General features: G+C 40.7%; 1 protein-coding gene across 3 annotated transcripts in view; it reads right to left on the reverse strand.

Moving 5' to 3' along the window:
* Nucleotides 1-6,132: 6,132 nt before the first annotated feature.
* Nucleotides 6,133-12,795, reverse strand: part of PLD5 (phospholipase D family member 5) — a 221,847-nt gene continuing 215,184 nt past the window's right edge. For all 3 annotated transcript variants that reach the window (XM_072948246.1, XM_006198799.4, XM_031690058.2), the window contains one exon: nt 6,133-7,254. In XM_072948246.1, coding sequence (XP_072804347.1) covers nt 6,998-7,254 — 257 coding nt within the window. In that variant the 3' untranslated portion in view covers nt 6,133-6,997. The remainder of the gene's footprint in view (nt 7,255-12,795) is intronic.

Raw genomic sequence — 12,795 nt, forward strand, 5'->3', positions numbered from 1 at the left:
CAGAAATGGTGAATCAACAAGAATCCTAGCTGTCGTACCTGCAGAAATAGCTGCCATTACTAGTAAGGGTGACAACTCTTCTCTGATATAGAGACAACTCGTGTCTATTTTGGCTGCTTTTGCTGCTACTCACTCACTTTCTGTATCTTATATTCAGGGTTCCTAAAGGAGAGCTCTGGTTGGTTTGGTGGGTACCATCCTCAGTCACCCCCTGGCCTGTAAATGAGCTTCTCTGAGTCAGGAATGTACCAATATAATTAGCTGTGGCCAGCATGGAACGTTCTCATGACAGAAAAATGCAGGAAGCAATGCGTGTGCTCTCTCCAGTACCCCAGGAAAACTACAGCTCCGCCTATGAAATACGAATATAACATACAACCATCCTGTTTGGGACAAAAAAACCTTTTGTATCCAATTAAACATTTTTTTGGGAGAGAGGATGTTGCCTTGCATACCATGCACCTTCTAAAGAAGCAGATAATCTCCCTTTTATATAAAAGTAAGTGAAATTGTAGGTTAAGCTCTGAACCACAAGGATATGGTTGGATCATATTTTCTGAGTTGTCTTTAAAGAAATTCTTCCCCCATTTATATTGGAAAGTCACATATAATTTCAATATTTTTAATCCTGGAAGTTGAGGTCATACTCACATGATCTGTGTTATACCTACGTGTGGACACTCTAAATCAGAAACCAGGTTTGTCTGTATTATTATCTTATGAGGTGCTCAAAATTTCTCAATCATTCCTCAGAACTTTCCACACATAGGAGACAGTAGAGTCCATAAGGGAATGCAGCCACTGTGGAAAACAGTATGGAGATTCCTCAAAAGACTAAGAGTAGACTTACCATATGACCCAGGAATCCTGCTCTTGGGCATATATCCAGAAGGAACCCTACTTCAGGATGACACCTGCACCCCAATGTTCATAGCAGCACTATTTACAATAGCCAAGACATGGAAACAGCCTAAATGTCCATCAACGGATGACTGAATAAAGAAGAAGTGGTATGTTTATACAATGGAATACTATTCAGCCATAAAAACCGACAACATAATGCCATTCGCAGCAACATGGGATGTTCCTGGAGATGTCATTCAAAGTGAAGTTAGCCAGAAAGAGAAAGAAAAATACCATAGGAGATCGCTCATATGTGGAATCTAAAAAAAAAAAAAAAAAGAAAAGAAAGAAAACAAAGCATAAATACAAAACAAGAAATAGACTCATAGACGTAGAATACAAACTTGTGGTTGCCAAGGGGGCAGGGGTTGGGAAGAGATAGACTGGGAGTTCAAAATTGTAGAACAGATAAACAAGATTATACTGTATAGCACAGAGAAATATATACAAGATCTTATGGTAGCTCACAGAAAAAAAAATGTGACAATGAATATATATATGTTCATGTATAACTGAAAAATTGTGCTCTACACTGGAATTTGACACAACATTGTAAAATGATTATAAATCAATAAAAAAGTTTAAAAAAAAGAATATTTCAACATGTCTAAGGCTAAAAGGAGAGGGTTTGAGAGCCAGATATCCATTTTACAAAAGGAAGACTTTTCCCTCATATGAAATAGAAATAAATCATAAATATTCTTCATCTTTACCATGATTTAACTGGCGTCTGGTACAAGATTATTTCTCATTGGACTGTTAGCCCAGTTGAAAAAACAAAACCATGAAATTGTAGGATTCAGAAACTGTTGATAAAGTCAAATTATTATTGGCTATTGCAGATTCTGAAAGTTGGCTTTATTAAGCCTTTGCTAAACTCTCAAATGACAGCTTTAAGAGACGTATGACTCTTCTGTAAACCTGAGATTCAACATGGGTTTGGTGAGCAGACACCAGGTGTATCCGATTATGGATTTAAGCCTAGAAAGGACAGAGGGTATTGGCCGCTGAACTCCATCCACAGAGGCCTTTTCTGTCCCTGGACCAGAGTGTAGAGCCTGGTCACAACAATGTTTTCTTTACTAAAAAAAGGGATCATTTATTTATTCAAAACCAGTGCCTATTGGAAACAAACTCTTAAAAAGAAAAAAAAGAAGCAGGAATACTGTTACAAGGATGCTTCCTCAGGTGAATATACAAAATAGTGGGACTGTGGCTGCTGGGCCAGCTGCGTTTCCATCATTCAGGACATAAAGTGCAGCTTGGGTATTGATGAGAGACTGTTTGTTGCTGAGATTAAGCTGAGGAGGAAAAGAAATGCCTCATCTCACAGAATGAAAAAGCCATATAATATTTACGTCTGAAAAAATTGAGCATTTGGTTATGTGAGAAGTTTGAGAATTTTAATGATGTCCTCAAATTCAGCCCTTTATAACACCAATTTATTTAGGGATCTGAAAGCTAATAATATAGACGTGTCCAGGCACAGCTTTATCGTATTTACATAAAGAAGCACTAAAAGTTCAAGATGCTTTTTGTAACAGAATTAGAAGTTTAGTAGTTGAACATAACAAAAGAAAAATGCATTAACAGCCTACTAAATCTCACATTTCTTTTCATCAAATTGCCAAAAGAAGCATAAGTGATCAGCGATCATTTTTAGAACTCTGTGAGTACAAGACTGCTAATGGGTCAAAAATAAGAAATTTTGGTTTTTACAATCTCAGGAAACTTCTGAAGCAGACCTATCTAGTCACCATAAAAGGCCATATCCTTATAATTCAGTCAACAATGGGAATTCTCTCGAATGGGAAAGGTAGGCTATGAACTGGGGTTGACTTCAGGGCTATTAAAAAGAATCTACCAGTTTAAATTAACAAGGTAAAAATAATAAACATTTGGTTACTGATATGTAGAACAACAAGATGCTAAATCACAGTGAACGGAAAAATGCTGAATGTGAATTAATTTATCCAATGTGTCTTAGGCTAAATGGGCATGATAATAACTTCTCCTTCAAAAGGCTTATGATAAAGTACACCAGTTCATTGAAAACAAGCACACAAGGCCAAAGAATCAAACATTCATCCACAATATTGGGGGCTGATTATAAGGGACTGATAACCAATAGCAAAGTATCTTTCATGACAGAAGATAACCGTTCTATTGCGAATGAAGCAGCTTTTTACATCTCTTAAATGTTAAAAATAATGGAATGAATTTTGGACAGAGAAACTCACGCCAAGTGGCAATACATATGGAAAAAAAAAAAAAAGGCAGATTCTGGGATAGCATTCCTGAGACAGATGGCTCTGGGTCTGATCTTATCAAGGAAATCTTATAGTCTTTTAATTTTTTCCACCTGGAATTTAGCTCAATAAAAATTTCTAAAAACAAACAAAACTCAAAATGAATCCACGTCACTTGAGAATAGCCATCAGCCGGCAAGAAATGAGCTGCTTTCAGTCCCGGGTTCAGTGAGGCACTTTTTAACAAACCAGTAACCGCAGTAAAAAAAAAAAACACAGTTTTTCAAGGGGTAAGACCAAACAAAAATGTGGTCACACCCATCTCACCAAGAACCGAATCAGAACTGAGACAAACAGCAGCACAAACAGCCCAAATGGGAAAGGCCATGCCCAGAGCTGTGCAGAAGCAAAGCTTTCTCACAGCCCTTTCGGTTCTAAAAAAATGTTTTTTTACTGAGTCTGCTTTGACGTCTTAAAGACTTTAGGTTTATTCTATGTTCCAGCAGACTTTGGAAGGCGGTGAAGCTCCCTTTACAAAGCCCTGTAGAGAGAGTGGGGACACGTGCGGTGTGCCTCGCGGCTGTCATTTTCAGGTACTCACAGTGCGGCGTTTACAGAGCATGGCTAGAACCCAGAATGTCCCACTTCCTCTCCGGTAGTTTGATAAGCTGTGTGGTTCAATGATCAGATATACTAGTGGCCAGTGGCAGTGCAGTGGAGGTCAGCAGTGTTGTGATTTGACAGTGTGCGCCAATGATTCGATTTGCAGGGTGATCAAAGTTGTGTGGTTTGAGAGGAGAGCAGGCTGCATAAACCTATGGACACTCATACGCAAGGTTCCAACGGGAAGGTCCATCAGAAGGCCTACTGGATCCACAGTAAGTGGAAGTGTTCTCAGTGAATCACTGTTTAAAATCAATGCTTGAGAATCAATAAGGCACTAGGTTAATGCTAGCGGCATAGAAACCTAAAATATAGTCTCAAACTGTGTTTGCTTTTCTTCTTCCTCCCCTTGGGAAATGATTCCTGGAATGTTTATGGGAAAAGAAATAGAGATCAGTAGTCACCCTCTTTCTCATTAATTTCTGGCATGGACACCCATCACATAGCTTAAATCTAGAATTAAAGTGTTTCTGTTTTGCCTTCTTTTCCTCTTGGGAAATAATTCCTGGGTTGCTTGTTGGTGGGGGAAAATGGAAGTTGGTAGTCTGTTTAGCGCGTACACAAAGTCTCAGAGAGAGGGAGACTACTTCTAGGCATTCAAATAAAAGTTCTGCAGAATTCAGTTTTCTCTTAGGAGACATGAACGCATTTACAACACTCTGCACAAGGGCTGTTTCCCTGGCTGCCGCTGAAGGCCAGCTTTGCCTCCCGGACTCAGTGGCCTGGCTGCTGCTGCCTGGACCACCCTGAGGAGGTGGCCTGCCAGGCCAGGTAGGGCTCTGCTGCCGGTGGTGCATGGCAGAAAGTCCCGGGACACAGTTCTTGGAGCTACCTTTTTGATGGAGCTCAGAGGGAAACGGTGATCGTGGTCATTTTGTAAAGGACGAAATTCTCTTCTGTTATATGCAAACGATAGCAACTGTGAAGGGGCCCCATTATACCAAGACTGCACCTGTCCCATGGCTGTGGCAAACACTCCAGGAGACAACTCGAGAACGAACAAGGACGCAATCAGCACTCTTCCCTTTATCAAATTCAGCCCAGATTCCTTTTCCTTGCCTGTAAGTAAAGTGAGTATGGTTGTCTGTCGCCACGCCTACCCTTTGCTTACTTTCTTTGGCTTTCTCTTTTTAATCATCACCCAAACTACCTTTCCTTTATTGAGATGACTGACAGGATAACCCCCTGCTCAAACAAGGATTGAGCATAGGGTAAATATAGAGTCTTATGGGCTGGCCATTACTGATGCAGAATTTCATGAAGAATCCCCCAGGTGTTCATAAAAACATGTTACTCTTAAAAAGCCAGCTTCCTTCCAGTCATTTGCACTACCTGGTTAGTAAATACCAGTAAAGCAATACTTGGAAATAACAAGAAAGGAAGTTATGTGATCGCTAGACCACCAACAATAGCCAGTCTACACCAAGTGAACCCACTGGACAAGATTTGTGGGTTCCTCCATCACTCTCTCTGGCATAGTAGAAATCGAGTCTCTAGAAATTAAAAAAAAAAAAAAGAGATTGCTTCTTCTTGCTCTAAAAACACATGCATATGCCAGTCCTAAGGAAGAATCCCACGCACGAGGTCTAGTTTTGTGTGGCTGTTACTGATGCCAAAGTGACCCAACAAAATGTTCCATCAAAATGCTGACAATCCAGATCTCCAGCAGGGCTTCTGTGTCGCCGTGTTCACTGACATTTGCAACCGGAAGCTGTGGGTTTGTTTTCTCTCATGGATTCTCTGGGAGAACCTGGCATTGATGACAGCAGGATACCATAAAAACGATTTTGAGAAAAAGATTATACATCGTAATGCTTAGCATTTATATAGTTCCTTTTGATTTCAAAACAAGTTATAAATATTTCCTACCATGACAACATCTTTGCGAGGTAGGTGATTATTAATGTCCCTACATTAGCAACAGAAACCCGAGGCCAAGAAGTGCAGGACTCTGTTCCAGGCCAGCGAGAGAGACAGGAGCACCACTAAGACTAGGCGTCCTGAAGGGCACCTGCTCTGGGCTCTGAAGAGGCCATGCCTCTCTTGAACGTAGTCTCCATTAATATAGGGTTATACGTTATATAGATACAAAGCAACAACACACAAGGACATCATAGAACAATAATCCAATATTTTGGTTTCTTAGTAAAATATGTTAAGCACAGTATTTAAATTGCATTTCTCTGAAAAGCATTTGGTATATTAAATAGCAGAAGGTATATTAAATACTCTATAAACGTTTGCTGGCATACTCTTAATAGCATAAGGATTCTAAAGAAAGTAAAATCCACTTATAAACACCATAAGCTAAACAAAAATGTGAAAAACTACTTTATTCTCATAAATGCAGACTTCACAGCTTGCTGGGTATTAGCAGGTGGCTACATAATTTTTCTGAGCTTGAGAGAAAGGATACATATTGCTGGCTATGGTTTTAAAATATCAATTTGGTAGGGAAAAATGCAGTTGAGGGGTGAAAGTTAAAGACTGCTTTTTACATTTTGCATCCATTCTGAGCCATTCATACAAATTCAAAGCATATAATCATACTTGGAACTAATGTTTAGGTGAATATAGGGAAGCTATATAATATTTTTGTGAGAAGAGAAAATGATAGAAAATAAAAGTTATGGTATTCAAAAGAAATGCACAAGGGGACGAAAAGGTTATTTTTCAGGTGTGTTGAAGACGGACAAGAGATATCAGCTGTTCGTGCTCACATGCCTGTGTAGGTCTTGGAAACGGTTTCCAAGGACCAGTACTTGGTTTGATCAGTCGCTTCTCCAGGGCAAAACCCTCACTTCTCGTCTCTGCGTCTCCAGTTCTCAGAATGGTGTTAAAGAACTTACCTCATGCTAAGCTTCCTAAGAACTGACCAGGAGAGTCAGCAGAAAAAAGTTCTAAAACTAGAAAGGAAGAGGCATCAAAGTCTTAAAATTTGTATGCAAACGTAAAAACTAACTTCCAAGCCCAAATGACATTCTCTGTCAGAAGTAACAAATACAAAAGTCTTAAATTTCATGTACACACCGCTAAGATACTGGATTAGTACAGCTCGTTCAGAGAATATTTTTTATGTGTGCTTTTTCCCTAAAAAAGACATATTAAATTGTTTTTCTCTCCTCAAGTCCTTTTTATATAAATGGGAAATACAGGGTGTCCTGTCAGTTTGTTTGTTCGGGCTATACACGCGAGGGGTCCTTCCCACTTGCATTGTAGGTGGCAGTTTTGTTTGAGGGGGGTCTGAGCTTGAAGAGACTTGAGCAGTTTGGCTGCTTGGTGGGCTGCAAGGTTCTGGCGTAGGGGGAATACCAGTCCCTCTCAAACACGTCCTTCAGTTGCTTAATGATGCTCGTGCTGTTCCTCACGTCTGCTTGGTTGATAACAAGGCCCGTGCCGGCATTCTGCGTAAAATCATTCCCTACCCAGTCAAAGTTTCCTGCAAAAGACAAAGGCAATGATGGTAAAGAGTTAAGACCCACTGGGGAATATTCTCCATTTAATGAAATATAGAGCAGATTCTATTAAAAAAAAATACCGGGGAACAGTGACAGGGAGACTGAATTGTGTTGACAGCTCATTTGAAAAAAAAAATTCCAAGAAGGCTTACATATGGCATATTAATATTTGCATATTATTTTGGCATTTTCTTCAGCTTTGCTCAACTTGAAACTCCAAATAGGGACTCCGATGTTCTTTTTGGTAAATGTTATTTCTTATTGACATTCACAAGGCGAACTAAATACAGCAACATTTAAAATACATAGGAACACACTTAAAAATCCCGTGAACAATGACTAGCTTCTCAAAGAGACAACATCAAATCCATATGTACAGATGAGGGATTCTAATTATAACGCTCAGGAGCTTTCACATTAAAGAAAACGCTGAACCAAAGAAAGAGAACCAATTTCTAACTAAATACACAAAACGCTGCTTGCTTGGGCTGCAAATCACTTCCCAGTTCCAGGATCAGGCTCCTCAGCCCAGCCTGTGACAGCAGGCTCCGTGGGGTGACGGCTGGTGTTAGGTGGTGTGTTAGCTGGCTAGGGCTGCCAGGACAAAGAACACCGCACAATCAACAGAAATTGACTGTCTCACAGTTCTGGCGGCTGAAGGTCCAAGATCATGATGTTGGCAGGTTGATTTCTTCTGAGGGCTGGAGAGCGGGATCTGCTCCAGGTCTCTCCCCTTTGCTTGTGGATAACCGTCTCCTCCCTGTGTCTCTTCACATCTGTCATCTCCCTCTACGCACATCTCTGTGTCCAAATTTCCCCTTTTCATAAGGACTCTGGTCAAACTGGATGAGAGCCCACCCTAACGACCTCGACTTAACTCGATTACCTCTGTAAAGACCCTGCCTCCAAATTGAAGTAAGACGTCAACATATGAACTTGAGGCAGGAGGAACAAAACTGATCTGCCCCAGAAGGGGTTAGTCGTGTCTATGCAACACACCTGTAGGCTGTCTTCAAAGTGGGAACAGATAAAAGGGGCAGACCACCCAAACCCCCATGTGAACCTTTGCCTTTGGTATCCAGTGGGGAGACGATTCCCGCAGCACAGCAAAGGAGCTCTCAGAAGGGTACAGCATTTATTTTCTTTGCTTTTCTTAGTCCTTCATTTACACATATTTATTGAGTGTCTAATATCTACCAGGTACAATATTAAGGTCATGATATAAAACTGAAAATGACAGTCCCCACCTTCCAGGAGTCCAGGAGAAAGACACAGTAAGCATAACACAAGGCATATGAGATAGGACAGGAGATGTAGGTATACTCTGTCACGAGGGCAGGAGAAATGAGGTTTTTTTTTTTTACTTAATTTTTCTAATGGAGGTACTGGGGATTGAACCTAGGACATCATGCATGCTAAGCTGGAACTCTACCACTGAGCTATACCCTGCCCCTAGGAATTTCCAACTCTGGCTACATGCACCAGGAAGAAAGCACTTTGTTGAATAACGAGAAAGGCACAGAAGCTTATCAATTAGGAAATTCATTCCACAGGGAAGATAACATATTTGTGGATAAAAGGTATGATTAGGATCTCAGAGCATGAAGAGAAAGAGTTAGGGATGAGGTCGGGGCTTCCAGGACTTAGAGTGGAGAGGAGCCATCATTTAGTTCAGTGCCTCCCATGAACAAAGCACACTGTGCTTTCTACTTCTATGCATTATCTCATGTACTTGGTAGGATTTATGCCCACTTCACAGACAAAGATTTTGAGGCTCAAAGAAGGGAATAAATTTGCCCAACTTCACACAGTTGATCAATGGTCGACCCAGGTCTGCCAGACTCCATGCATTATCTTCAATACCATGAACAAAGCATGATTCTCACTAATAAAAACTGAGCCATGTCAAGACTGACCAAATTAATTTATAAATTACCACCATCCTTTTTGGTTCAGAACTGGTAAAGGGAACTCAAGGCTTGTAAGCGTAGAGCTTGACTTTCCATTCCTGCTGTGGCTCCTCAGGCATCCTGCAGGAATATTTGCTGAAGGATGCTGAAACCATGGTCCGTGGGCATCCTTGACCCACAGCCAGGCAGCCATCTGTGGGAGAAGCTGCTGGGACAAGGGACATCTGTAGAGAGAGCCAATATCTGTTCCTTTAAAGCTCTCATCCTTTGGTCCCTCCTTTGCTCTCTGGAGCCCCCACACATTATCAACTCCCTTTTCCATATGACACCCGCTGGAATACCGGAAGGTGGTTCCCTTGTTCCTCATTTTACTTCTTAAGTTTCTTCCTCAGGGCCTAATACCAGGTCCCTAAATCAAATATCATCAGCATAGAGAAAGAACTCCTCTTTCTTTCTCTTTATATTTCTCCCCCGTCCCACCCCATCCCACACAAACACTACAATGACACTGTCAATGGCTTCATGACAGACATAACTTTGGTTGAATTTTATTGCTAGAAATTAGTGAAGTGCTTGCCAAATGGTTTATAATACTGGGTCAGAGTCTCCGCACAGAGACCTCTTGCTGTTGCCATGTTCCTGACCGTGTGCTCTCAGACATGTGGCCATGCTCAGAGGCTGCATCTTTGTGCAAATGCTCAGTGCCAGGTGAACAGAAGCTTGAACCTCAAAACTGGGCATTAGTAGCCCCTGCAGGTTGAGAGTTACCCTGGAGCCCGCTGGTGAGACGGCACCTCCTCTTCATTCCATAAACCAAAGACTCCCGTGTTCCTGCAAGTTTTTCAAGGACTTCTTGATAAGACACTAAAATTTCATCTTATGACTAAGCGCCACACATTCAATCGAGGGCAGTGATTCATTGTCTCATTACGTTATCTCATTCAATATTCACTGCAATCCTATGAGGTGACAATATTAACTTCACTGTACTGATGAGGAAATTACAGCATGGAAAAGTTAAGTGATTTGTCCAAGGTGGAAGTGAAAAAATTCCAGAGGAGGCTCATAGCGAGGTCTGACTCTGCAGCCCACACCTAACTTGGGTTTCAAGTCACTTCTGATCCTAAAGGTGCACTTGCTTTGAACTAACTGCACTCTTCACCCGAGACTTCACGAGCCTCCAGAGATCTCAGGCCACACTGAGATCTCTGCTCCATTCAGGTGCAGACCTCACTCTCTGAAGGAAACATGCACAAAATACACTTTGGGGGCAGCATGGAGAGGGGGAAGGATGAGGGGAGAGAAGCGACAAGATTTTGAAGTTTCATTCTGTGAAATCCAGCTTTTTCCTTCAATACAATGGATGGAGCCTAGATCCTGAAACTTGATTGATTCTCAAAAGTTTTAATTAGTTTGTTCTCAGGAATCATAGCCCTAGGTGACTCTCCCAGGACTACAGGGCATTCCTAACACCAGTGCGATTTTGTTTTCCTACCCTCCACTTCCTGATGGCTGGGCTCAACTTCAAAATCATGTATATGCTTCAGTAATTTTTCAGTTGAATTGCAGTTTTATCCAGCTCTTCTGGAGACTGCCATTTCAGCTTCTAGAACACACATTTAGCCCCAGATACCAGGAGAGCCGTAGTGCTGCCCTCAGGAACAACTTGCGAGGGTGCAGGTGAACTCACTGGGTATATAATATATAAATAACCAAACCACCTTTCAGACAACTTTGTCAAGCTTGACTCAAATATACTCTGGAGAATTAAAAATCAGAGAGTTGATACTGTCTGGGGATTCTTCGGTAAGTCTTGTGAACATTTAATGGAACTGTGATTCCATGCAACTAGTGTAGATTTTTCTTAATTCAGCATTCTTGGCAAGTGTCTGAGTGACTCTTATGAGATTTCCAGGACACGCTGATAATTATTTAAATTATCAGTGAATTTTCCCTCTTCATGCTCTTTAAATATGTTTATACTAGAACTATGTTTTCACTCTAGGAAACTAATGTTTTGCAAAAATGCTGTGTGTAAAATGAACTCATTTAAAAATGTGTTATAATAGGGAACTCAGAAATAGACCCACATGAATACAGTCAACTGATCTTGGCAAAAGAGCAAAGGCAATACAATGGAGCAAAGACAGTCTTTTCAATAAATGATGCTGGGAGAACTGGACATCCACATACCACCCCACCCCGCCCCCACCACCACCAAAAAGAAAAGAATCTAGACACAGAACTTACACACTTCACAATAAGTAACTCATAATGGATCACAGACTTAAATGTAAAATGCACAACTATAAAACTCCTAGAAGATAACAAGGGGGAAAACCTAGATGAACTTGGGTTTTGGTGATCACTTTTTAGACACAACACCAAAAGCATGATCCATGAAAGAAATAATCGATAACCTGGACTTAATTAAAATTAAAGATTTCTACTCTGTGAAGGACACTGACAGAGAATGAAAAGATAAGCCACAGGCTGGGAGAAAATATTTGCAAAAGACATAATCTGATGAAAGACTGTTATCCCCAACACACAAAGAACTCTTAAAACTGAGCAATAAGAAAATAAAAAATCTGATTAAAAAGTGGGCCAAACGACTTTAATAGACACCTCACCAAAGAAGATATACAGACGGCAAATAAGCACATGAGAAGATGCCCCACATCGTATGTTAAAGGGAAATGAAAACTAGAACAACGAGACACGTGTGTCACACACAGCTATTAGAATGGCCGAATCCCGGTCACTGACAGCACCAAATGCTGGGGAGGATGTGGAGCAACAGGAACTCTCATTCATTGCTGGTGGGAATGCAAAGTGGTATGGCCACTTTGGAAGAGAGTTTGGCAGTCTCTCACAAAACTAAATATACTCTTATCATATGACTCAGTAATCATGTTCCGTGGTATTTATCTAGAGGAGTTGAAACTCATGTCTACACAAAGATATGCACATGGATGTTTATAGCAGCTTTAGTCATAATTGCCAAAACTTTGAGCAACTAAGAGGCCCTTCAACAGGTGAAAGGATAAAAAAAAACTGCAGTACATTCAGACAATGGAATATTACTCAGCACTAAAAAGAAATGGGCTATCAAGCCATGAAAAGACAGGGAAGAACATTAAATGCTTATTACTAAGTAAAAGAAGCCAATCATAATAGGCTACACACTATATGATTCCAACTATATGTTTTGAAAAACACAATACTATGGAGATATTAATAAAAAACAAAATCAGTGGTTGCCGGGGGTGGGGGAGGGAAGAATATGTGGAACACAGAGGATTTTTAAGACAGTGAAACTACTCTATATGACACTACAATGGCAGATACATGTCATTACACATTTGTCCAAATCCACAGAATGTACAACATGAAGAGTGAAGCCTAATGGAAACTACGGACATTGGGTGATAATGATGTGTCAATGTAGGTTCATCAATTGTGACAAATGTTACCACTCTGGTGGGGGAAGCTGGTAGTGGGGGAGGCTGTGAGCATGTAGGGACAGGGGGTATATAGGAAATCTCTGTGTCTTCTGCACAATTTCACTATGAACCTAAAACTGTTTTTAAAATAGTCTATTTTAAAAAT

The sequence above is a fragment of the Vicugna pacos genome, chromosome 23 (assembly GCF_048564905.1).
Source record: "Vicugna pacos chromosome 23, VicPac4, whole genome shotgun sequence".
NCBI lineage: Eukaryota > Metazoa > Chordata > Mammalia > Artiodactyla > Camelidae > Vicugna > Vicugna pacos.